We start from the raw sequence: 27,647 nt of genomic DNA, 5'->3' as shown, positions 1-27,647 counted from the left end.
GCTGGAGGGGTGGGGGTGGTGTGAGACATGGGTGGGGGCCTTGTGGAGGCTGCCCCTGGTGACTGGGGGGGGTGGGGGTGGTGTGAGACATGGGTGGGGGCCTGGTGGAGGCTGCCCCTGGTGACTGGGTGGTGGGGGTGGTGGGAGACATGGGTGGGGGCCTGGTGGGGGGTGGGGGTGGTGGGAGACATGGGTGGGGGCCTGGTGGAGGCTGCCCCTGGTGACTGGAGGGGTGGTGTGAGACATGGGTGGGGGCCTTGTGGAGGCTGCCCCTGGTGACTGGGTGGTGGGGGTGGTGGGAGACATGGGTGGGGGCCTTGTGGAGGCTGCCCCTGGTGACTGGAGGGGTGGGGGTGGTGGGAGACATGGGTGGGGGCCTGGTGGAGGCTGCCCCTGGTGACTGGAGGGGTGGGGGTGGTGGGTGACATGGGTGGGGGCCTGGTGGAGGCTGCCCCTGGTGACTGGAGGGGTGGGGGTGGTGGGAGACATGGGTGGGGGCCTGGTGGAGGCTGCCCCTGGTGACTGGAGGGGTGGGGGTGGTGGGAGACATGGTTGGGGGCCTGCTGGGGGGTGGGGGTGCAAGGGGACATGGTTGGGGGCCTGCTGGCAGGTGCCCCACAGTGCTGGGGGGTGGGGGTGCAAGGGGACATGAGTGGGGGCCTGCTGGGGGGTGGGGGTGCAAGGGGACATGAGTGGGACATGGGTGGGGGCCTTGTGGAGGCTGCCCCTGGTGACTGGAGGGGTGGGGGTGGTGGGAGACATGGGTGGGGGCCTGGTGGAGGCTGCCCCTGCACTGCTGGGGAGTGGGGGTGCTGGGAGACATGGGTTGGACATGGGTGGGGGCCTGCTGGCAGGTGCCCCACAGTGCTGGGGGGTGGGGGTGGTGGGAGACATGGGTGGGGGCCTGGTGGAGGCTGCCCCTGCACTGCTGGGGGGTGGGGGTGCTGGGAGACATGGGTTGGTCATGGGTGGGGGCCTGGTGGAGGCTGCCCCTGCACTGCTGGGGGGTGGGGGTGGTGGGAGACATTGGTGGGGGCCTGGTGGAGGCTGCCCCTGGTGACTGGGGGTGGTGGGAGACATGGGTGGGGGCCTGGTGGAGGCTGCCCCTGGTGGCTGGGGGGTGGGGGTGGTGGGAGACATGGGTGGGGGCCTGGTGGAGGCTGCCCCTGCACTGCTGGGGGGTGGGGGTGCTGGGAGACATGGGTTGGACATGGGTGGTGGCCTGCTGGCAGGTGCCCCACAGTGCTGGGGGGGGGTGGTGGGAGACATGGGTGGGGGCCTGGTGGAGGCTGCCCCTGCACTGCTGGGGGGTGGGGGTGGTGGGAGACATGGGTGGGGGCCTGGTGGAGGCTGCCCCTGGTGACTGGGGGGGTGGGGGTGCTGGGAGACATGGGTGGGGGCCTGGTGGAGGCTGCCCCTGCACTGCTGGGGGGTGGGGGTGGTGGGAGACATGGGTGGGCGCCTGGTGGAGGCTGCCCCTGCACTGCTGGGGGGTGGGGGTGGTGGGAGACATGGGTGGGGGCCTGGTGGAGGCTGCCCCTGGTGACTGGGGGGTGGGGGTGGTGGGAGACATGGGTGGGGGCCTGGTGGAGGCTGCCCCTGCACTGCTGGGGGGTGGGGGTGCAGGGGGACATGAGTGGGGGCCTGCTGGGGGGTGGGGGTGCAAGGGGACATGTGGCTTGGCTGGGGGGCATGCCCATGGTGGATGGGCTGCCTGCGGGACATGACCAGGGGTGCAGGGTAGTCCCCTGTGGTGTGGGCTGCCTGCAGAGGTCGTGGAGGGGGTAGAGGGGAGACCTGGGAGGACCCACACTGGCAATTCACCTCTTCAACTTCCCGCACACCTACGTAATACACTGCTCCACTCGCACAGGCCCAATCGCGTGTAGGATTTCTCGCGCACCCCTGAAATCCACGTACCCAGCCCAATCGCGTGTAGATTTTCTCGCGCACCCCTGAAATCCACGTACCCAGGCCAATCGCGTGTAGATTTTCTCGCGCACCCCTGAAATCCACGTACCCAGGCCAATCACGTGTAGAATTTCTCGCGCACCCCTCAAATCCACGTACCCAGCCCAATCGCGTGTAGAATTTCTCACGCACCCCTGAAATCCATGTACCCAGGCCAATCGCGTGTAGAATTTCTCGCGCACCCCTGAAATCCACGTACCCAGCCCAATCGCGTGTAGATTTTCTCGCGCACCCCTGAAATCCACGTACCCAGGCCAATCGCGTGTAGAATTTCTCGCGCACCCCTGAAATCCACGTACCCAGGCCAATCGCGTGTAGAATTTCTCACGCACCCCTGAAATCCACATACCCAGCCCAATCGCGTGTAGATTTTCTCGCGCACCCCTGAAATCCACGTACCCAGGCCAATCGCGTGTAGAATTTCTCGCGCACCCCTGAAATCCACGTACCCAGCCCAATCGCGTGTAGATTTTCTCGCGCACCCCTGCAATCCACGTACCCAGGCCAATCGCGTGTAGAATTTCTCGCGCACCCCTGAAATCCACGTACCCAGCCCAATCGCGTGTAGAATTTCTCGCGCACCCCTGAAATCCACGTACCCTGGCCAATCGCGTGTAGAATTTCTCGCGCACCCCTGAAATCCACGTACCCAGCCCAATCGCGTGTAGAATTTCTCGCGCACCCCTGAAATCCACGTACCCAGGCCAATCGCGTGTAGAATTTCTTGCGCACCCCTGAAATCCACGCACCCAGGCCAATCGCGTGTAGATTTTCTCGCGCACCCCTGTAATACACGTACCCAGGCCAATCGCGTGTAGAATTTCTCGCGCACCCCTGAAATCCACGTACGCAGGCCAATCGCGTGTAGATTTTCTTGCGCACCCCTGTAATACACGTACCCAGGCCTATCGCGTGTGGGGACACCCGCACACCCCTGAAATACACGCTCCCCGCTCTGCGTTTGCTGCTGCCCTTTGCGCTGGATTGGGGATTTTGATGGCTTTTCCCTGCGCAAGAGGCGTTCTTGGGGGTGTAACTGACGCTGCTGCAGGGTCGCTGCGCCACTCTGCGCCAAGGCTGGTTGTGGATGTTGGAATCCATGAATACGCTGTGCGCCTGAATGTGTTTCGGCGCACGCGGCTGGCGCAGACTACCGCACGCGCACACTGTGCGCCAGCCGCGTGCGCCACTTGTGCGCCGAATTCTATGAATTGGCCCCTATGTCTATTGAGTAAATGTGACTTCTCAAGAGAAGGAACCTTGTACCAACAGTTGAGATTGAATGACACAGAGGGGTGTATTAAAACTTTAAGGCTTGAATGTGAAACAATCTTGGAAGAAATAGGTACCTCAATGGAAGTGATGGAAACAAACCCAAATCTAGTTAAGAAAAAACTTAAGGTATTGGATTGGGAAAAAACTGGTTTGGTAATTTGCAACTCAAGATTGAATTCACATGTACTAACAGTAGCAAAAACGGTTGGAGAACTAGAACCATATTTAAAGAAATGTCCAAATAAGAATATGAACATTGAATTTATGAGATTTACGATGAATGTACTTCCAACAAATGAAATAAAATGATTAAGATCAAAAAGAGTGATGGAAAATGGCTCATGCAGATTCTGTAAAGATAAGGAAGAGCTTGAAACACTATGGGGGTCATTACGAGGTATGAGGTAACCATGCCGCTATTAGTGGCATGGCTACCCCCTCACCGGGTACCGGGTTCCTTGATGAGGAATTACCGGGCCATTCCGACCTTGGAGGGCCCAGTAATTCCTCATTCAAGGAACCCATCCCCATTCCCATTCGAGCCCCCATAGGGCTCAATGGAAATGGGAGGGGGGGTGCTAACAACGGGCCCGTTAATAACGGTCCCCTTGTTAGCAACCTGGTCTGCTCGCAGGACCCGCTAAGGGTGCCTGGTAAAACCAGGCATCCTTAGCGGTTTCCCGCGAGCAGACTTGTAATGGGGTGGTAAGGGGTTGACGGCTCCGGCACCTTTACCGGCACCGTTAACCCCTTACTGCCTAACTCGTAATGACCCTCTATGTCATTTAATGGTTGAATGTCCAGAACTGCTAATACAAAGAGAACGTTATTTTGGAGAATGTATCCATAATGTCTGGCTATTGAGAGATCTCCTATGGCTAGGAATGTTACACAGGGAATCAATGTCCCTGAGATTTTAGCTTTTTTTAAAAAATGTATGTAAATTAGATTAAAATGTAAAAACGACGTAACAAATCAATTAATTTTATGAAATGAATACTGTTGTGAAAGCAAGCATAAGAAGACAAATTTTGATTTTATCAAAAAGAAAAAAAATGTAAAAGTGTTTTTCTGTGGCTTTGTAAATGTTTTTATAAACTAAACAGCAAATAAAGGGGAAAAAAGACAACCCTGTGTCACTGCACTGAAGGTGTTGTGTAACACACAGTGAAAAGATAATGCCTATGGAGTAGGTGAGGCTCCACAGTCTATAAACACAAGAAAATGTTAAGCACACACAGCAAAACACATGTAAGGGTGGGAAAAAAAGGCTCACACTCTTACCAGGTGAAAAAATGAATCCTAGAAATCCAGCAAAGCTGCCGAGGGACTCAGTAGGTAAGGGAAATTAGCCATTCTGGAGAATTCCCCCTAACACTCGCCCCCCCCCCCCCCCGGACTAAGGGAAAGGAGAATTTAATCCACTCCTGGATGAATCTCTACCTATAGTCGGTTAAAAACATCCTAGAGAGACTATCAGCATTTTGGTGGTGACATACTGCTCTGTGATCAATGGTGAAATCAAACCCTTGCAGGCAGATTGACCATCTCAGAAGTTTTGGGTTTTCCCCTTTCATTTGCATAAACCATCTCAAGGGTTGGTGGTCTGTCTGAATTACAAAAGTAGATCCATACAAGTATGGTCTAAACTTCTTCAGAGACTATACAATGGCAACACATTCACGCTCTATGGTTGCCCACCTTGTTTCTGGTTCCTTCAGTTTCTTACTGATGAAGCAAATGGGGTGCTCCCTACCTTTCTCACATTCAAGGGAGAAGCAATGGTCCCATAGTTCTCTATGAAATTCCTGTAGTACCCAGTGAGACCTAGGAAAGCTCTCACTTGGGTTTCAGTAGTAGGGTTAGCCCAGTTTTGTACAGCTTGTACTTTGCTAGGCAATGGCCTTATGTCACTACCTCATGACCAAGGTAGACCACTTTTCTCTGACCAATTTGACATTTGCTTGCCTTTATGGTCAGATGGGCCTGCTCAAGAGCCTAAAAGACATACCCTAAGTGATCAATATGTTCTTCCCATGTAGGGCTGAACACTGCAATGTGTTATCTGTTATCTGCTAACTCTTAATTTCGACAGTATTGACAATGAATGGGTTGGATATCACTTTCTCACTAACCTAGGCAGACAGCGGTTCCCAAATGAAGACAGCCAGCAAGAGAGTGAAAGACCTCCCGTGAGAATCCTGCCCTCCCCTCCCCGTGAATGAACGTCAGGGAGGAGGAAGGCACAACCCCCAGGGAAACCCTCCTGGGGAAATAAACCCTGGAACCCTGGGTAGCAGCAAGGCTCTGGACAGGTCGGTCGAATGTGGATGCAGTTCCCTAGACGAGTTGGCACACAAGGGGGATGAGTTTTCTTTCTACGAAGGAGAGATAGAACAGGTAAGTGCAACTGATAGGAGGTTTAAGAAGTACAGGGTAGAGCAGAATAAGGGGAGAGTAATTTACCATAACTTCTGCTTGGAGCCAACTAACTGCGTGTGTAATCTCTGATTCTCGGGAGAGCCAGAGATTATTTTCCTGCATGGCTTGATCGATAGCGGTGCTAAAATTAAAAGAAAGAAGATCCACGTTATAACTGCTTGATGGAAAACAGGTGGAGGGATTTATAGAGGGTGATAAAGGCTACACTCACTGTCGTGAGTGGAACTTCTCTCAAGAGGAAACACTGAAGGAATGAGAGTCACGGAACAAAGAAATGGCCAAAGAGGAAATCTGCGAAAGGAATAATGGGATAGAAAAGGAAGTTAGAGCAAAAAGATGATTGTAGACAAAGAATCAGCGAAGCTAAATCCCTAGAAGCGGATTTACGGAGCGCTGATAAAGGCAGTAGCGACGTGTTTGATTGAAGCTGATTGAAGCTCTTCCTTCCTTATCAAAGGTCACGTGATCAGTCGTGGACGTTGCTTGCGAACGTGAAACAACTAGAACGCTACTTCCAGTATGAGTCAATAGAGCGTTAGCCATCTTAAAAGTAATCATTGTGTAACACAATGTCATCCAAGTATGCCATACAGAAGTCCTCCATCCCATTCAGAACTTGATTGACCATCATTTGGAATGTAGCAGGTGCTTTCTTTAATGTAAAAGGCATAACCTTGAACTGGTAGAGGCCTGCTGGGGTTGAGAATGCAGTTTTCTCCTTGGCATGGTCTGTCAGGGTTATTTGATAACTGACGTCAGATCAAATGTACTGAGGTACTTTTCCGGGAGGAGCCGACGTGGGAGTAAGCTCAGGAGAGACCACCCCGTCCCTCCTCAGCGCTGAGCAGCTGATCAGCACCATCGGCACAGGGAAGGTTGCTCCGCTTTTCCCCGGCGTCGAGCGGCCGTTGTGTCCCTGCAACAGTTTACAAGTAAGTTCTGATTTTCCTATTGACACCGCCGCGGATCCCGGCACGGACCATTACTCCACAGCCGTTCTTTATAGAGCAGGAAGGAAGACAGTTCCAGTTACCGTATTCCTGCTGATAGATGGATAGGCTGCATCCGCACAGGAGGGTGGAACAAAATTACCGTAATACATTTAATAGAGGCTCAAGTAAATTTATTTACAGCACCGCTCTGGTTACATCGCTACAGCATTTCCCTAGAGAGGGTGAATTTTACATGAGAAGTGGGGAGAACATGCTGCTAAAGTAGCATTTTAGTAAGTGACACTGAGGAAACTGAACGGTGACAGCAAAAGGGGTCCCAACTTGAGGAAGACATTTTTTGTAGGAACCCTGCAGATGAGGCCCCGTTATAGGAAAGTGACTTCTGCATTTCCAGTGCAAGGATTAGATTCCTTTCTCCAATAAGCACACAAGGACTTAACTTAAAAGTGTAAACAGAAAAATACCGCCCTGAACTAAGAGTGTAACCTTAGTTGCCAGCCCTTAAAAACATGGCAGCTTTGCCTGGCATATCTGGTCCACCCATATTTATACCTACGCCAGGGGCGGCGAAAATTGCTTGGCCCCAATGGCGCACAGGCTTTATGCATTATATGAAGGCAGCCGGGGGAACGGCATATTCCAGCGAAAGGAAGTTAGCGTTATTGCTTCACTTTTTGGGTTACGAAGGCCAGAGGATTTTTGAGACCCTTCCTCAGCTAGCAAGTGATGGAAGTGGGGATGAATTGAATGATTTTGAGTCAGCCTTGATGAAGTTAGACAAACATTTCAACCCAAAAAGAAGCACGATTTTGGAACGTTACAATATCCGCATGCGCATACAGGCCCACTGCTCTCCGTCACCTGGCCCTAACCTGTAAATTTCAAGGAAGTTTCGACGAGCACATCCGTGACCAATTCATGACTCATTGTCGGTCAAATAAGATTCGCGAGGAACTGTGGCTGAAGGATGAGCCGAATTTGGATGAGGTATTGGACTTGGCTAAACGTGTAGAACATTCCCTGCCGTGTGTTGCCAAGCTATCAAAAGCTGAAGGAGGAGATTCTAAGGATAGCAAGCCGGAAGTGTTAAATGTGGGTGAAGGGAAGAACAAAAGGAAGGGAAGAAACAAACTGAAGGAGAGGAGTAACACAGAAGAAAGGAGAAACCAAAAATCGACACAAAGAAGTGAAAGGAGAGAAGATAAAAAGGATGAGAGATTGTGCTATCAGTGTGCCAGTGCGACACATTTTGCATCTTCAGTAGTGTGTCCAGGGCGGAAGGCAATCTGTAATAAGTGCAAAAGGAGAGGACACTTTGGGACATGCTGCAAGAACTATCAGTTTGGCCAAACGGGTCAAAGGAAGGTTCTATTCGTGAATGAAGAGGAAGAGGGGAGGTCATCAGAAGATGACACTGTACTGGCATTGCAAAATGTTATCGTGAACACAGTCAATGTTGTTAGTAGGGATGGTAACCCGGATGATTGTGAGCGCCAATATGCTGTCTTGACTGTGAATGGATGTAAGGTGTCGATGATGGCTGACTCAGGGTCGAAAATCACGTTAATATCCAGAAGCGCATTTGAGTACGAAATGAAAGGGGCAATGTCGACACGATCAGAGCCAGACATAAGACCTGGAGGGTACAATCAAGAAAACATTGATTTGCTGGGATATGTCTGGTGTAGGTTTGAATTTAAAGGACGCAGCTGTGATGGGAAAGTATATGTGACTAAGAAGGGTCAATCCTTGTTAGGATGGAGAGAGCAAAAGAATTTGGGAATCAGATTAGATCCCAACCACCCTGAACAAGTTTTACAAGTATCAGAAGTATGTTCAACGTATAGCAAGTATGTGAGAGAGTATGGGAAGGTATTTGACGAGACATCGGGAAGAGTGAAGGGATTTCAACATCAGATACTATTGAAAAGAGGCAGTGTTCCCACTGTGGCGAAGCTCAGGCCCGTCCCTTTTACGTTAAGGGACAGAGTAAAGAAGGAGTTGGAGAAGCTTCTCAAGTCAGGAGTGATTGAAAGAGCTGGGGGGGTCGAGTGGGTTTCCCCAGTCGTGATTGTGAAGAAAAGTTCAGGGGATCTGAGGCTATGCGTTGATATGCGCGAGTTGAATAAGTGTGTGTTGGTGGACAGGCACCCTCTGCCCAACATGGGTGAGTTGTTAACCATGGTGGGTTGGGGAAAATACTTCTCTAAACTGGACATGACGTCAGCCTATCATCAGGTGGAGTTGGAGGAGGCATGTAGGAAAGTTACAGCGTTTGTGACACATGAAGGAGAATTCCAATTTAGGAGGATGCCCTTTGGGTTAGCGTCCGCCTCCTCAGTGTTCCAGAAAATCATGGATCGCCTGTTGAAGGGGGTGAAGGGTGTTTTCTGTTTTCAGGATGATGTGTTGGTGAGTGGAGTGACATTGGAGGAGCATGACAGAAATTTATGTAAGGTGTTGAAGATATTTGAGGAAAGAGGTATCACGCTGAGAGAAGAGATATGCAAATTTGCTGTGACAAAAGTGGACTATTTGGGACATGAAGTGTCGGGGAATGGTATCAGACCCAAGGAAGAGATGGTGAGTGCCATAAAGAGGATAGAGAGACCAAATGATAAGAGTGAATTGCGCTCTTTTCTAGGAATGACAGAGTTTTATCAGACATTTGTGGTAAATTATGCTGACAAAGTGCATGAAATGAGGAAAATTCTGAGCAAAGGTGTTGAATTTGTGTGGAATGGTCAGTGTGAGGCGGAATTCAATGGAATAAAAGAAGAGATAAACTTAGCCCAACCATTAGGATGTTTCGACACAAGAAAGCCATCCATCATCACAGTGGATGCAAGTGAATGTGGACTAGGCGCAGTTTTATCCCAGAAACAAGATGATGGGTCTGAAGAGGTGATAGCTCATGCCTCAAGGGGTCTCAAGGGTGCGGAGGTGAGATATTCTGTTCTCGAAAAGGAGGCATTGGCATGTTTCTGGGCTGTGGAACGATTCAGAAACTTTGTGTGGGGTATAGAGTATGTAATTCGTACAGATCACAAACCACTTAAAGCTATATTCGAGAATAAGGGCCTTGATAAGGTTTCCCGCAAAGGTGGCAGGGTGGGTCACCAGAATGCAGACACATTGTTTCAAGATGGAGGTCATTCCCGGAAAGGACAATATACTGGCTGACAATTTATCAAGGATGAAAGTAGTTGACTCTGGTATTGTGGAAAGTGAAGAAATGGAATTAGTGTTTGTCAACACTGACGGTATAGTGTCCAAACAGGAGTGGTTGGATGGGATGAGGAGCGATGAGAACATAAATAAAATAATTCCGTATGTTGTTTCTGCGGCATGGCCCAATAAGGCAGAAGTGGCGGAGGGCGTGAGGCCGTATTGGGAAGTGAAGGATGAATTGTCGGTCATCGATGGGGTATTGTTCAGATGGGGAAGGGCTGTGGTTTCAGTTGGTTTGAGGAAGAAAGTGATAGAGCTGGCACATAGCGGTCACATAGGAGTTACCAAAACCAAAGGTGTGTTGAGAGAAGACTATTGGTGGCCGGGTTTTGACAAGGAAATAGAAAATTGTTTAGCAAATTGTCAATTTTGTGTCAAGAGTGGGAAGGGAATTGTAGCCAAGAAGCAGCCATTGGTGGACGTGGGTCTCCCATTTAGGATATGGAGTGATCTCGCCATGGATATCCTTGGTCCTGTGGAATTGGGTTATGGACGTGGAAGGTTCATAGTTCTGGTGGTAGATCTGTTTTCTAGATGGGTGAATTTTAAAATTGTGAGAGATGTCACAGGAGAAAGCATGATAAAGACATTGCAGGAGATATTTTCCAATGAAGGTCTACCAGAGAGTTTGTTGACGGACAATGGTCCCCAGTTTGTAGGGGGCAACTTCACCAGCTATTTAAGGAAATGTGGAGTTGATCACAAAAGAACCTCATTGTATCATCCCGAATCCAATGGAGTGGTTGAAAGGTTGAATAGGTGTGTGATGGAGAGTATTCGCATGGGAGAAGAGTGCGGATTGGATAAGTTGGCCATGATACAGAATAGGATCTGGGCCCTGAGGATGGCGCCACATTCAACAACAGGTCTGTGCCCGTTTGAGGTTATGAGAGGCAGGAAGACATATTCCATGGCGTGTCCGCCATGGCTGGGTAGGAGTAGGGAAACGGATCTGGTTGTTGATGAAGTGAGGAAGTCATTGGTGAGGAAGAGGTCTGAATGGGTTGCGCGTGAAAACCTGAAGAGAGGTAAGAAAGAACTGCGCGTAGAGTGTGGAGATTGGGTCAGGATTAAGAAGGGAACTGTCAAGAGGAAAGGAGAATCTCTTTATTCGGATCCGGTCAGAGTGGTAGCAGTCATGAAAGGGGCCGTACGCGTGGCTGGAGGACAAGTGTGGAATAAAGACAGAATTGCTACTGTTAAGAGAGGCCATATATAAGTTTATGTGCCATAGACTGGACCATTGTTGAGTTATCTTGGTCATTAATGTGACATCTTTAAAGTATTTTGTTGAGATTAAAACTTAGATGATAAGTGAAGTTAAAAAAAAAGGGGAGATGTGTTGTGGTGACTTATGAAGAGTATGAAGAGAAGGAAGTCTTTAATGCTTTTCATATTGCTTCATCCCTGTGTGCTGCATCCCTGTATGATGTCATGGAATGTTGATGACAGCATTTCTTGTTTCTGTGTTCTAATGTTTGTCAGTTGGAGAAAGAGCTGAAGGAGAGGAGCCTCTTAATGTTGGGGGTCTTCTTCCCTTCTTATAATCTAAATAAAACCTTTATTTCACTTACCTGTCTGCGCCAGCCTCTTCATAACAATAACCTTTTCATTTCTAGTTCATGATTCAACTCCATTTCTCTGAGCTTAAGTTCTTGGTGGTTTTGTTCAGTTTGAGCATTTAAACGTTTGAATTCCAATTCAAGCCTCATCTTTTCTAGAGCAATGAATTCAGGACTGAGTGTAGGACCTGATGGGGTCCCAGTGGACAAAGCTTGAGTTTGCTGAGCTGGTAAGGGAGCAGTGAGACCTACTTTAGGAAACACATCTACTTCCTCTAACTCATCAATAATAGACACATTAGCCCTCATTACAAGTCCCGCGGTGGACCATGGTGCTATTAGCACCATGGTCCATGCCGGATTCCGCCATGGTGGATGGCGGAATTACCACCCCATTCTAAGGTGAGTGGGGCGGTAATTCCCCATTCCCATTTTTGCCCCATAGGGCATAGTGGGGATGGGGAAGGCGCTAATTACGGCACCGTAAATTACGGTGCCGTAATTAGCACCAAGGTCGCTTAGCGCCTTGGATTTTAACGCCTACAAAAAGCCGTTAAACCCTTAACGCCTGACTTGTAATGAGGGCCATTATCATCCTCATTATTTTCCACATTTGCTGGAGAGTCAGGCATTTTAGACCCACTCCCCAGACTTTGGTTCTTTAACAACGTTTCAATCAATTCAGACTTTTTGCCTTTGGCAGAGAGATTCCTTTCTCTACACAGAGTTTTTAGATAATCCACAGTGTAACTAAGGAGGGTCTCCTGACTGTAGCTTTCCATATCAGACATGATTAATATTGCTTTTTAGTGATGTTAGCCTTGTGGTTATTTGATCCAAGGCAATAGCAGCACTCTAAGTGTAATTATTATACTTGATCCTCACCGCTGTACACCAGTGTTAGGCAGAATTATATGCAGTACCCTTTGGCAACACCAAACACAATTAAGACTACAAGTGACAGTACAAATTCACCTTTGATACAAGCCTGTACTACAAAGTAAAAGTGGTAGCGATGGCTGAGCAGTCAGTCTTATCTCAAAGAGCAAGCGAGCAGCATCAATAGTTACACAAAGGACAGCAATTACTATGATTCAAACAAACACTGACTCAACGTTTCTGAGTAAAAGAATATACATGTATTTACACATCAGTTGTATAACATCTCACTTAAGTAAAGCAGTTGAAAAATCATGCTCTTAATACACCACATCACTCCCAATAGATTCTGGACAAGTTAAACTCAAAACGAAGTGTGAGCAAAATGGCACTCCAGCAATTTAAAAAGGCAGGGAAAAACAAAGTTAGACTAAAATTGAGCAGCACCAACAGGTAAGTAAGCTGGGCAATCTACAAAGAGGAACTACAGTGATGGAATCAAATCAAAAAGGCTTAGGGCCAAAGTTAATAGGACAAAAGTCTTTTTCTCAAGATCACACATTTCAGGGTAGTTTGCGGTTAATTCTTTACCAAGGGTTCCGGACGAAGTTGGTCGGCAGTAAAGTTAGTTTAAAGAGTAGAGAAGGACAAGCCCTCAGATTGGCGAAAGGTTTCACACACCTTCACCACGGCTGGACGAAACGAACAACCGGATTTGCACAGTACCTTTAATTGGAAAAAAAGCTGTAGCTGAAGCGACGTTCCTGGCAGTTCCTGCAGGCTCACTGTTCCTGAAGCGACTGTCAGAATGACACGAAGTAGGAAGACTGGAGGGTCCTGCACTGCCCAAGGAAGAAACCAGCAGCAGAGCAAAGCAACAAATAAAAGATGCGCTCCTTAAAACCCAAGCAGGGTTCGACCTTCCTGGCTATCCGGTTCGCTGTAGCTCTGTACAGCAAATTCGACCAGAGGAGGGAATCCTGGCTTGCAGTTTGGGTGAACTGGTTGGTCCCACCAGCTCAGGGGAAGAAGATTCCTGGTAGATCTTCTCTGTCGTTGGAGTCTGAAGATTTGGACCTGCAGCAGGGCTTCACCGGGCGGTTCAGTCGTTGTAGGGGTCCTCTTCCATCAGCTCCTCATCAGTTCTTTCATTCCAGTGGCGACTTTGCCTTTCCAATCCCAGACACCTGCTTTTTATGCAGTTTTCCCCCATTCACACAGCCTGGCTGTCAATCACACAGCAGGGTGGCTGTCCTGGCGGGACAGTCACCTAGCCAATCACACAGGAGTACGACATGGGTTACCAAGTCGCACCCAAGGCAGGGGTCCTAAAACCCCTCCCTCACATCCTGCCTACCCAGACTTTCAGGCACCTAAAGAGGGCTTCTGTGTAGAAGCCTGCGAAAAGACGGTGAACAAAGGAACCAAACCTGGTTTGGCGCGCAGAGTAAAACACGAGAAAGACATTTTCAAAAAGAAATGGCGAATAAACCCAGCCAGAACCGTACAAAAACATATATGGTCTAGCGGGTTTCAGTTCGAGGCTTCCTAGATAGCCTAAAACAATACTAGGGTTATTTAAGATAACCGCTGTAGGTAAAATAGGGTAGTTACCACTGCCACCAGCCAAGTCTTGATGAAAAGGGAGTGAAACAATGCTCCAAGAGAAACAGGCAAAAGGGATAAGTATTAACCCTTTCCAGTACTCTATGTAAGATAGTTTGTACTGGGTCTGTGAATTTAAAAAACTAATAAAGTTAATGGCAACTTTACATGTTCTGGGAGACAGTAGTCAGTCCCAGAAAATGGAGTCTGAGTTGGGAAGTCGCAAACACAACCCTGTGTCACTGCACTGAAGGTGCTGTGTAACACACAGTAAAAAGATGATGACTATGGAGTATCTGAGGCTCCACAGTCTATAAACACAAGAAAATGTTAAGCACACACAGCAAAACACATGTAAGAGTGGGGAAAAAAGGCTCACACTCTGAAAAAATAAATCCTAGAAATCCAGAAAAGCTGCTGAGGGACTCAGGAGGTAAGGGAAATTAGCTATTCAAGAGAATTCTCCCTAACACCAGGTACAGGGTGAAACCACTCGGATCACCACAGCTATTATTCCAGGGCTGCCAGAAGAAACTATTATAGATACCGCCTTTACACAATTCTAAACCCTTTTGAAGTGAGTTAACACCTCCTCAAGTGCTTACTCTCATTTTGACTCCTGGGATGAAAACGGGTTTATACCAGAAAGCCCTGTCTGGCCGTGGAAACCCAAATATGAAGCAGAAATCCATATCCCAGGGGAAACCCCAAGTCATAATTAAAAAAGAACATTTCGGCGGGAAGCCAAAGGTTTAGGGAAAGGGTATGTTATGAATCTGTTGATGTCATCACTCTTTCTCCAGAGATAGCTTCTACTCATGTGACCAGGGGACGGCAGCCGCTAGCTGATCGTGATCCTGGGAGTGGCTATATGAGGGAGGACCACATGGGAAGAGGCAACCCTGAGGGGGGTGACATGGCATGGTCACATGAAGTCCCAGATCCCCCATTCCCTTCTAGGGATGTTTCCTCCCTTACTCAGGCCTTAAAGGCATTTTGTAACAAACCCCCCTCAATCACTTGCTAAGCCTATAGCCAGTATTCCTCAATATCACACGAAAACCAGCATGATGGGAACTGGGACGGGGAAGGGCAAGGAGTAGTAATGATTATGCCTAAAGAGAACCAACACCGGTCTCCTCAATATCACATGGAAAAACGCCATGACAGAAACTAAAACGTGGAAGAGACAAGGAGTAGTAATGATTACTCCTAAAGAAAATCAATACCAGTGGTCTAGTTTTTGGGACAATCCCATTGGCCTGGCATGGTTCAAAACCATGCAGGGAAAGGAAATGAGTTCTCCAGCGCAAGGTAGATCGAGGTACCGGCGGCATCGCGGACATCCGAACGGCAGAACGGAGCGAGAAGGAAATCCATTGCGCAGCGTGTGCAGGGCAGCTCCAGTGAGAGCTTTCTGAGTGCTGGGGAAGCTGGAACGCTAAACAAAGACTGCACACCCACCAGAGGCGCTTGCAGTGGCCGCCAGAGATGTGAGAGCCAGTGAAACATCCAACATGGGATCGGGAATGCGGCAGAAGCGCAGCAAACAAACAGATGAGCACAGGGAAAGGGTTGGGACACTAAGGCACTGTTGGGCATCAGAACGCAGGCTCTAGGCAGTGTAACTGGGGTCTGGGACCCATGATATGAACTTGGGGAAAACCGAAAGAGAGAAACCAAAGGGACATTCGGGTCATTACGAGTGGGGCTGTAGGGGGTTAACGGCACCGGTAAGGATGCCGGTGCCGTTAACCCCCTACCGCCGCATTCTGAGGTCCCTTAGCGGGTCCCACTAGGGCCGGCTGGTTTTTCCAGCGGCCCTTAGCGGGACCCGTTAAGGGACCAGGGAGCTAATAACGGGCTTTTAATTTGCGGGCCCGTTATTAGCTCCTTCCCTATTCCCCATTCCCATTGAGCTCTATGGGGGAATTACTGGGTCCGCAAGGGTCAGAATGTCCCAGTAATCCCCATTCCGACACCACAACCTGGACACAGGTTTGGAAGCAGCCATGGTGCTTTTGGGACTACACCAGATCTTTTTGTAAAACAAGCTGATTTTACTTTTTAGAAAGGTATCAAACACTTGCTGTATAAAGAAGCTGCATGACAGTCCTGAAAGGAGAGCATACCAGGCAAAGCAAGTGTGGGAACTCAAGTCAAGTGAGTAGAACAAGCTGCATGAAAGGTCTGGCAGAAGAGTGTACCAGGCAAAGCCAAGTTTGTGAACTAGAGTCAAGTGTGTAGAACACACTGCATGAAAGTCCTGGCAGGAGAGTATACTAGGCAAAGCCAAGTGTGTGAACCAAAGTCAAGTGTGTGGAACAAGCTGCATAAAAGTCCTGGCAAGAGGGTACACCAGGCAAAATAAAGTATATATAAATTACTATAAAAGAGGATCCAAGGAAGATCCATGCCCTTGGGGATTTTGCATTGCATTTGAATGAACAAAAAAACCTGTCAGGGGAGTATAACAGGTGTCCTGTGAGTCTGAGACCCACACCCAAAGTGCAGTACCATTAAAAGAGAATCCCAAGGAAGACCCATGTCCAACTTCAAGAAGCAAGAGACAATTCCCTTAGCACCTTTGAGTTAGTTTTAAAGTGTGAGGGCGAGGATAGGATTTTGGACACAGGACATATATTTACTTTGGACATCTTGACACTGGACAGACCATTTGTTTTGTTTGAGCTAGGGAAATACCACCTAGATTAGGGATAGTGAGGCATTTCCCAACCCCTTTTCATTTTAATAAAGTCTATGAACAAAACTATGAGTCTTCTGCGTCTGGGTTTCATTTCTGACTCTTCATACTCCCTTATCTCCAAATCTTTGGCTTAGGGCAGGGAACTCTTATAATGCATGGAGAGCTGTAAATCAACCCCTTGAAGAGTTTAGTCTTTTTTAATTTGTTGACCTTACACCCCTAACACTCCCACCCAACACATCTTCCCTTTCCTCTCCACCACTCCGGAAGCCAGCTAGTTCAGTTGATAGAGCTTTTTAACACTTGGGTTGTCCGTTTTTACTCCTCATAGGGGGCAGGGGCTAGGGAAATTCCCCAACCAGGCCGTGTTGGGAGCCACAACCTTGATTGGTGTGCCTCACAACCCTAGGAAAATCAGTTTGGGAGTTATCAAATCAGAAGTTGGAATATAATGAACTTCCCCCAAATCCATAGTGGGGTGACTCCAAACTGTTTCTGGATCCTCTGTGAGAAGTGGTATAACATACATTGCATGCAACATTAAAACATATGTTGCCCTTTGTATTAGTTTGTATTTGCATTTATTGAAGGCTGGGGTGTCATTTTGACTAGAAATGACATGCCTAGGAAGCAATAAAGGCTAGTCCCGGGACAGGGTGCCTTTACAACACAAACATCTAAATTATGGGCATGATACAAGTTACTGTGCGCTGTTTACCAAACCTATTGAGTGATTACCTATTGATTAAAAAAAGAGTCAAGGATCCAGCAGCGGGAGTCTCAATAACTGTGAACCTCCCACAAACGGTTCAGATTGCAGTGAAATTGTAATTCGAATTGTTATAAGACTGTCTCCACGCTTGGAACTAGTATTCTCATTAGTTAATCCAAAATGAACAATGCATTTGTTTGATTCTATGAATCGTAAGAATAGTCCAAACATTAATTTGTGCAATAGTATTCTTGTACTGAAGTCTTACAATAGTTCATAGATATAGCCAACACGTGTTTCGACCGATTTGGTTGTTATCAAGGCCTCTAGGTTTGTTTGTCATGCACACTTCTCAAAGACTCATCTGTCTCTCTTCAAAGCAAGATGAGTTTGTTACTTGTGAATTAGAATAAAGGTCCTCCTAGTCAATCTTGAGCTAGCGGGAGTAATATGTGATGAACTGGGTGTGGATCTTGGGCCACTGTTATCATATGTAGTTTGAAATGTGTAGATTCTATCAAGTCTGTAATCTTTGTCATCTCGAAAGAATTTACTAAATTTCCTCATTTTAATATCATCCTGATATTCTCTAAGGATCTCATTCATTTTTTCAAAATTCTTTTGTTTGGTTGCTTCTGCATTAGTCATATTCTTAATTTCCTCTTTGACTTCCGTGATTTGTTCAATCACCCTTTTATGCTCCCTTGTTGCATGTGTCATAAGTAATTCCAACATGGTTTTAGAACTTGAGCTTAAGTTCGGTTCCAATTTTTCTGCTAAATCAGCATCCTCATCTTTGTCAAAATTGGGAAAAATCAAGATTCTCAAACCACGAGGGATAATGTCGTTCTCTAGATAATTGGCTAGTGATGCATGCTCCCAATATTTGTTAATTTCTCTCTAAGAGAGTCTTTCGAATTTGCTAAATTCTTGCTTTAAAGTTTCTACTGAACTGTAATTATTTTTTAATGGGTTCGCAGTACTCCCCATTGGTGCAAAAAGTGCGGCCCTGTCCTCATCCCTGTTGCACATATGGTCACTCATATTCTCAATTGGAAGTCAGCTGGCACAGTGTGTATCAAATGAACAGAAAAAACTAAATTATGGGTATGATACAAGTTACTGTGCACTGTTTACCAAACCTATTGAGCGTTTTGATTGAAAAAAGAGTCAAGTATCCAGCAGCGGGAGTCTCAATAACTGTGAACCTCCCACAAACGTTTCAGACTGCAGTGAAATTGTAATTCGAATTGTTATGAGACTGTCTCCGTGCTTGGAACTAGTATTCTCATTAGTTAATCCAAAATTAACAGTGCATTTGTTCGATTCTATGAATCTTAAGAATAGTCCAAACATTAATTTGTGCAATAGTATTCTCGTATTGAAGTCTTGCAATACAAGAATACTAGTCCATTTGTTCGATTCATAGAATCGAACAAATGCACTGTTAATTTTGGATTAACTAATGAGAATACTAGTTCTAAGCGCAGAGACAGTCTCATAACAATTCGAATTACAATTTCACTGCCTTTACAACACATTGAGGGTATTTAGGAATGATCAGCCGTTGTTTATGAGGAAAGGTAATGGGAAACAGAAACCTGGGACATGGACAAGTAAACAGGCATAGCTAACACACATAGTATAGGCTAAGTGCCCCAATATATGATATTATACATATTCACATATTTACAGCTGAACATATGAACGGGGTAGTATAACCGGGGTGGACTGAAGTCAGTTGGGGAAGGGGGACCCCATTTGCAAGGCAGAAGGTAGAGCTTGAGTATGGACTTGAAGCTTACAGCTATAGCTTATATATTTTACGGGAGGCTATTTCGGTGGAATGGAGAAAGTAAGAAGAAGGAGTAGAAGCTGGAGGAGCACAAGAGTGGTGGTGTCTGAGAGATTAAAGAGGGAGGAGGAGTGTAAAATTCAAGAGGTAGAGTACAAGGAGATCCAATTGAAATGGTGGGAGTCGGACAATACAATGGATGGACCTGAAGTCAAGAATAAGGAATGTAAAGAGAGATTGATTTTGCTTAGTGTGCTGGTCAGCCTTGTGGTGTTGTGCAGAGGTGAGTGAGCATCCTGGTAGGTTGTAGAGGGTGTAAGTAGAAAGGTTCAAGTCTTTGTTAGAGGGGAGAGGAAGTAGAGGGGAAGACCAACAAGTAGTCTCAAGCTGTTTGGTAGAATGTTTCTCACCCAAAGACAATTTTCAGGGCAAGTACTGTTTGCATTATCTCAATCAGCGTGTTTTACCCGAGTGGAATGCAAAAGAAGCAGATTGATACGATGTATAGAGTAAATGCTTACCTGTGATATTCATTTGCATTTCAATTTAGGAAGTGAAAGAGGGTAATCTTAAAGGAACATAATCTTAACATTACATCATAAATTGCGTTAAGGAATGTACATTTATTCTTTTATGAAGGGTAACTATTGTATTCTTACCAGAATTTCCTAAGATTCCCATAATCTGTCCACCCTCCAAGTAGAATGATACATCTTTTAAGATTTGCCTTGTCCATTTTTTATTATATGAAGGAATGTCCCACCAGGGTCCAACGCGTTCACTTGGAAGAAAAAAGGGAAGAACAGTTCAATGAGCATTTACATTCCCAAAAACGTAATACAATTATACTGGATCTATATTTTGATATACAAGATTAGATCAAATAATCCTTGCCATATTCTGAATTAATAATTACTTCTTCTAATGAAGTCATTTTGAACAAACCTTTTGACCAGTAGAATAGGAACACTTTACGAAATTAGGGTTTGGATTAAGTACTTGGAAATTCAACAGTTTGGATGCACTGCAAAATACAATAAGCATGGGGAATTAAAGGAATCACTTTACTGTGTGCACTAATAGGGCCTCAGTGTCAATGGCAGTAAAAGGATGAAAGGCAGTGAAGGAATACGGTGAGAGTCGTCCAAAACAAAGCATATAGAACAGTTTGCACTTTTGTGGTCCTCTGGGATTTATTGTCTTTGGAGGGGGCTCAATTTCCCCACCATCCCCCACCAATGTCAAATGGTGGCCTTACTGGTGGAGACCCTAATGCTTCACCACATCCTCTGGTTCTTTGAATGCTCTCTTCCACTTCCTCTCACTACACCATGACATTAGCTGGGGTTGTACAAGTTGTTACCAGTAGGAATTGAGTGCTACCAACACAAGCCTTGTAGCGTTATATCTTTAGGGATAACAAACATCTTCAAACTTCGATATCTAACTCCCTCGGGTTTGCACTCCCTTGTTGAAGCTGGAAAAATGTTTTGACAAAGATATTGGGCTTCATTATGAGTTTGCCGGTCCGGAAACAAGGATGCTGGCAAACTCACTTGCACCCTTGTTTCCGGACCGGCAAACTACGAGTTTGCCTGCCGGGGCCGCTGCACCTGACAGGTCTGACCCTGCCCGGCATAGCGGCCATGGTAGGCAGACTATTCACGGAAGCGCCGGCACCGTTAGCAACGGTGCCGGCGCTTCCGTGTCCCCACTCCCATATGGGACTCTATGGGAATGGGGACTAACATTTTACTGGTGCCTGACTTCCCAGGCCACTTGACTTGTAATGTCCCGGTTGCACCAGGAATTCAGGCGCCGGTAAAGTATTACGAGTCTGGTAGCAACACGACGATTGCACTGGCAGGGTTACCGCCGGGCCTCGTAATGAAACCCTTTGTCTTTAACTCATACTCCTTATTTGAAGTAGTGCTTTTGTAACTGTGGGCTACAGCAGACACTCCCATCAGTGATGAATAAAGTGTGGGAGGGAAACTATTCTCTGGCCAGTTGCTTTTATGAAATGTTAATAATTGGTCATTTGCACTGCCATTGAGATACATGCATGTGCATTTTAAAGCCCAAATTAGGTTTGTAATCTGCTTCTTGCAAAATAAATTGAACCTCAAAATAAACTTTTTTTTGAACTTTTCAATGCTAACGCAAACGTGTTCACCTACTTTGAGGCATAGCGTATATTTTCCACATCGATCATCGAAACAAGTTGCTGGCCTCAGGCTTGGACAAAGCAAGTGTCTGTTAATCTGTTGTCATGGAATAGCAGGGGTTATTCTAGTTTTGTAAATCTCAATGTTATCTTCCCTAAAATCAATGAATTTGATTTAATACTATTGCAAGACCGTTGACTAGTGTGAGCCCCGGTATGGGATGGCTATACCATTTTTAAAGAAGGCTCTGAAGAGTAACCTGGGAATGCCCTTTGGAGGTCTTATAAATATGGTCATGAATAGTTTGGGAGCTATGACTGAACACTGGAATACTCCTTGTGACTTGCTTTTGGTGATAACTTTGTTTTGGGCAGAATCTACCAGGTCACCTGGCCTCTTGTTAATATAAGTATACTGTAATACGGTAAGAACAGCAGAACCATTTCTGGTTGAGTCCTTAACTGAGGTTTTATCAGCATGTCCTGAAAGGGGGGGCCCAGATATCCTTCTAGCAGAAAACCGGAATTGTTGTTGCCCTCAGGTTCAGGTCCGGGAGGGTATGGACATTCTGCTCCCTGATGTGGAGACCCTCTTCTTCCCTGATCTTGAAGGAAAGAGTGGGTCTAGGGGTAGACTTCTTGCAGAATGTCTGAATGAATGGAATTGGATCTGATTAAATGGTAGCTTAAAAGTAGATATATCCAGTAGGCCCACCTGGAAACGAGGGAAGACGGAGACCACCATTGATTACATATATTGTTGGCGGGAACATTTTTGATAAATGTCTGTCATTGCACATTACACATTCAGAATTAAGTGAGCATGCCTGCCTCATGCTCAACATGGTTTTGTCTGCTAATACTCCTTATTATGATCCAAACCTGGCTTCTTTAGAGACATGTTGCACGGAATAGAATCTCTTGGTGTCCGCTGAAAGTGGATACTTTTAATAAAGTGATATTTAATCAATCAGAACTTTTGATGAACACCACCCATATTAGTTTGGAGTCTCTATCAGTATACACCTTTGTGATTTTCCTTCCATGAAAGATTAATTCTCAGGTTCCATATTATAAGCCTAGCTGCCAGCTTTTTGATATAGAAGGGAAAGCACAGAAATCCACATTGTGGAAGGATTTGTGAGCAGGTTTCGGAATGAGGAGTGCTATGCTGAGGCACGCTAGAAATCGAAGCAGAAATATAAGAACTGGCTTAATGGCCAAAAATTCCAAATTAAGCTAGGGGATATCTTGTCATTTATTAATCAAAGCTCTAACTTCCAAGCCTAGGTGCAATGTAATCCCATTGGGGAACACCAATGGCTGCAACATTTTACCAAATTATATGGTTCTGAGGAACAGGTGGTAGATAAAGTTGATACGGCAAATTTTTCCAAATGACAGGGCAATTTTAATGTTCCGGATATGGGGGAAATTATTAGAAAAATGTAAGAATCTAGAGCTTTGGGGACAGATAGTCCAAGTAATTTGACACTTAAGGGAATTCCCAATTTGAGATTTATTTCAGGTGATTAACCATCTAGGTATGATCCCAGAGTCCTGACCTAGATCATATATTACCTGCATCTATAAGAAGGGGGTTAGGTCGGAACCGGCCAACTATAGACCCATAGCCTTGTTTGGTGCTTCTAGAAAGGTTTTTGCAAACATTTTGCTTGAAGAATTAAACGTTTGGGACTTTCAATCTGGAATCCTCAGTAGGTTTCAAACAGGGTTCAGTAAAAGTATGGGCATCTCCTTAAATTGATGTATTCTATCTTTTTTTCAGATGCAGTCATGGGGGAAGAACATTCCTCCAATTATTGCAATGTGTGGAGACCTCATTGCTGCATTTCGTGAAGTTCAACTGGAACTCTTGTGGCAGAAACTAGACATTTGGAGTATACCTCAAGGTCTGTTAAGTGATTATTCTTCTTCACACTCAAACTCGGATTCAAGTCAAGTTAAATGGACTGGGCACTGTTTCTGAGGATATCGTAATACATAATCGCCTAAGGCAAGCTTGTACTTGCTCCTTGGCTTTTTAATTGACATATATCACTGGATTTGGCACTGAATAACACCTGTTCCTTTCCTCCCAAACTCGGGCAATGTGCATATAAGATGGTTCGCCTACACCAATTATATTATTTTGATGGACCAAACCCCCATTGGTCCTACACATGCCCTTTTCATTTTGGAAAGGTTTATGAAACAAAATTAGTTTGCTATTAACCCTCAAAAAACTGCAGTGATTACTCTAATAGGCAAACAGTGACAAACTGCACATGGAGGATTAATGGGGAAGTTATTGCCTAAGTAAAACGTTTGATTTATTTGGGCTATCCAGACTTTGGCCATCCTAATGAGGGTTGTGTATGGAAAAGGGCATGGACGAAAGCCAAAGGTTCTGGCTGCCCAAATGGAAGAAAAAGACAAAATAAGCTTGGTAGTCCCTGTCTCCCCTCATCTATTATGAAACAAATGTCACTCCTTCTCAAATTCTTGGTATGGGATCTCTGAGTGCAAATAACGGGATTACTTTGGAAAGATTAGAGTGCCTCCCATGGAAAAATGCCCTGAATCCTCCACTATCCATACCCATGGTTATGTTTAGGAATTAATTGGGACTCCATTTCTTAAAGTCATTAGTTTTGTTAAAGAAACATACTGTTTTTGCCACTATAACACAGGCTAAACTGCACTCCTTGTATGGAGATTTCAAAAGAATAATGGTTTTGAAATCTTGTAAGGTGTTAACAGGCGATGTGAATCAGTGTGAAACTATTTTAATGAAGGTAGCAGCTTTTATTAGAATAACCAATGCAGGTAAAAAAAGAAACTATTAGAATGGGATTGGTTCAGTAACAGTTCCAGAATGGAAATCTATATTAATCCCCCATTCCAAGGGCTGGAATGGAGGCAACGGCCCGGTAGCCCAAGTTATTGGCCCAAGTTCCAGCCCTTGAAATGGGGGATTAAGGCTATCAGCACCCTGGGTTGCGAAAGCAGTAACCTGTGGTGCTAAAAAAAAGCATTTTCCTTTGTTCACTGGGAAGTCGCGCGTGTCCTGTTGAACAAAGGAAAACAGTTTTCCAAGATGGCCGCCATGGAAAGGGAAGGCGGGGCACTGTACAGATCCCCTTTTCCCTTTCCATCACGGCCTGCAGGAGATGAGAAAAAGGAGCGGCAGGGAGTGCCGAGAAAAATATTAAGTGGGAGTAGGAAGGGGGGCAAAATTTAAAAAAGCGCCAGAGGATGGGGAAAGATGGGAGTGGGGGGAGCCGGCTTTCAGGGAACATGCAACGCGGCTTTCATCGCCGGTTCAAGCCTGTATTCCTAGCCAACTGATTGACTGGCTCACCCAGCCAGGGTGCTAATAGAAATTATAAAGAGTATTCTAGGATCACCTCCTGGGCGGCGTGCATGCCTAAATACCTTCACAGATTCCCCTCAAAGGTCCTACGTTCCACCTGTCTACGTTTTCATCTAAAAAATGTTTACCTATACTGGAGGTTCAAGGACTTATTTGATGCTGCAGACTTTGTTTCTGTAAAGATCAAATTGAAACATGGAAGCATTTATTTACTGATTGCATTGGAACTATGGAAACATAACTGAGGCTGTTTTCTAAATTTGTCTATAATCCTGCACACGTGGTAACTGATGAGAGAGCAGATTTCATTAATATTAGTGGTTTCAGATTTTGTTAAACAATGTTAAGAACATCTTGGAAAAAAGCTTTGATGTTATGTTATAGTAAAAGGTTTTTGATCTTAATATTTTAGTAGTGATGTTTCTCCATTCTCGTACTTTTCGTGTATCAGTATTAAATGAAGTGTTTTCGCGATGCTGTATGTGTTCTGGTGAATGAAGCAAGATGAATTAACTTGATGGGTTCAACCAATGCTTCCAATAGTCTCGTAAATATGTCCCCTCCATTAATTGAAATCCAGGGAATTACATTTTGGGGGTACAATGTGACAGAGAATGGAGTCTGGCAGGCAGATCTGCCAAGTAAACATTAAATAATAGAGGAGCTAACAAGCAACCTTGCTTTACCCCTCTATGTGTAGATATCCAAACTGTGAAGTGGCCATCGCTGCTTAATCTTACTTGGACCTTGGTATCAGTGCGTAGAACCTCCATAATCTGTAGTAGATACTTTGGACAGCCCGGCTTCTTTAATTTGAGCCATAAGGCAGCCCGAAAAATCCACAAATGTGGCATTCAAGCCGGGGCTATCCTTGTTATTTGTCTTACCAATTAATCTGTCTATCAGATGCAAGTTGTGTGTAGCCGATGGTCCTGGTCTAAAGCCTGTCTGAAAATCATCAAGAATATGGTTCAATTCCACGCACGGCTGATCTTTCTTTAAAACTAATGAGGAAAAGATTTTTGCCGTCACATCTAACATTGATAATAAACGATCATTCAATGTGGATTTGTGGACCCCTGTCTTGCAGATTGGAATAGGAAGAGCTTAACGCCATGAATCTGGGATAAGTCTGTACCGACAAACCTTGTGAAGCATTATTCCCAAAATGAGAGCCCATTTCTCCAGGTCATTTTTGAGGATCGCATTGGCCAAACCATTTGGACCTGGAGATTTGGAACTTTTTAGCTTTTTAATCATGGTCTGTATACTATCATGGTTCAGCTCCAGCTCACAATCTGTATTGACCATGCCCTCTCTGGAAGTCCCCTGTCGCTCCAGTTTCAAATTGTCCTGCATGGGTTTCATCCAACAATCTGCACTGATAGGGTTGGTAACCAGATGGTCTTTGGGGCCCTTAGTAGCCCTAAGCATTTGCCACATTGAGCGAGTGTTCCCGCTCTATAAAGCTTTAAACAGTTGCTGCCATTCAGCGTTTTTGGTTGAGATGTTCCACCACTTTACTCATTTCCTAGATTTGTTTTGAATACTTCTAATAATTTTCACCACAGTTTCATTTCCTACTCCGCTAGCCATTGCCTTTCTGATTTCCTTATGCTTCTGGCGCTTAGCGTCCCTTACATGTTTGTCGAACGTTTACCCTGCAATTTGGGTTTTGAGACCACATAGTGTCCTGAGAAAAATCTAAATTTAGCTGCCAACCTTTTAAGTCAGTGTTCTATCTCATTTACTGAGAGTATGTCTAGATCTAATAAATAATTTGAATCAGTATATAACAGGAAATAAGAAATCTTGGTTAAATTTGGCAGTGCCCCATTTATTCAGTTGCCTACATTGTTTATGTCCACGTCTCAAATTTTACGCTTAGTAACCTTCTTAGGCAGGAACCGCAGGCATTTAGCATAACTAGCTCCCATTGTTGCAGGAACTCTAACCAGAGACAACCTTGTTTATTTGAAACTTTATGGGAGGCGTTACTTTCCTCCTTCACATTCGGTTGCAAGACACAGCGAGTTTTATTTGTGCATTTAGCATTCAGATCCCCTCCTAGTAGAATCACCTCAGCATCATTCCCATCAGACCAATTTGACAGCAATTCAGTGATATGATCTAGAATAATTTCAGTTCGCTTAGATGATGGGGATCATATACATTTACCATTAGGACCCGTTCAGGCGGAGAAACAATCACAGTGACTTCAATAGCCATAACATACTCACCTATCCAGTCATTCTTTCGAAAACATAGTTTCAAATGACAAAGGTTTTGAATACAAAGTTTCTAGAAAAAAAAATTGTGAATGCATTTTTTTTCATGTTTCTGGTTTTATTTTAGTTTCGTATAGAAAACAAAGTTTGTTTTAAAAAGAAAACAGGGTGTTGGGGGAAGCCCCCCCCCCCAATTAAAAAATGTTTTAAAAAAAATGCATTCGAAACTTATTTTTTAAATCCTTTTGTGTCGAAACTTTTGTATTTTATTTCGAAACTTTGACTGTCGAAAAAGTCACTATAAACCACATCCTCAGTTGGAACACCCACCTCCCTAGATCTGAGGTTACTTTTGACTCCAGTTATTAAACCCCCATGAGTGTGACTTAGCAGCCCTTTCTTAGCCAATACCTGGTATACTCGGTAGCCATTGATACTTAATGGAGATGTTAGCCATGTCTCCTGCAACATGAAAATCTGATGTTTTATTACTTCCTTAATTAAACAATCCATTATACAAAAAATGCAGATGGTCCAGATTATTCCATGAAGATATTTTAAATATTCAAATATCCAATTTGGGTCTTGCAGGTAAGAAGCCCGTAAGCCATTCCCACCCACATATGTTATGTTATGGTTTCCACTGGTAGCTGCAACCGCCAAACCCCTGCTTTTAGTAGCAATCAATTTTGTAGCGACATTACATTTAGGGCAACTTGAGGCTGGGCAACTAGTATATTTAAC

The 27,647-nt window shown here is 45.4% G+C and overlaps 1 protein-coding gene across 1 annotated transcript in view; it reads right to left on the bottom strand.

Moving 5' to 3' along the window:
* ABCG5 (ATP binding cassette subfamily G member 5) overlaps nucleotides 1–26,034 on the bottom strand; it is a 286,105-nt gene extending 260,071 nt beyond the window's left edge. The window contains exons 1-2 of the mRNA XM_069607292.1: nucleotides 25,814–26,034; nucleotides 19,792–19,913 (exon numbers count right to left, since the gene is read on the bottom strand). Coding sequence (XP_069463393.1) covers nucleotides 19,792–19,913; nucleotides 25,814–26,034 — 343 coding nt within the window. The remainder of the gene's footprint in view (nucleotides 1–19,791; nucleotides 19,914–25,813) is intronic.
* Between the last annotated feature and the right edge of the window lie 1,613 nt (nucleotides 26,035–27,647).

The sequence above is a fragment of the Ambystoma mexicanum genome, chromosome 4q, assembly GCF_040938575.1.
Source record: "Ambystoma mexicanum isolate Mex_15411 chromosome 4q, UKY_AmexF1_1, whole genome shotgun sequence".
In the NCBI taxonomy this organism is placed as follows: Eukaryota; Metazoa; Chordata; class Amphibia; order Caudata; family Ambystomatidae; genus Ambystoma; species Ambystoma mexicanum.
Note: the sequence above shows the minus strand (reverse complement) of the source record. Positions and strands in the feature narration are given on the sequence as shown.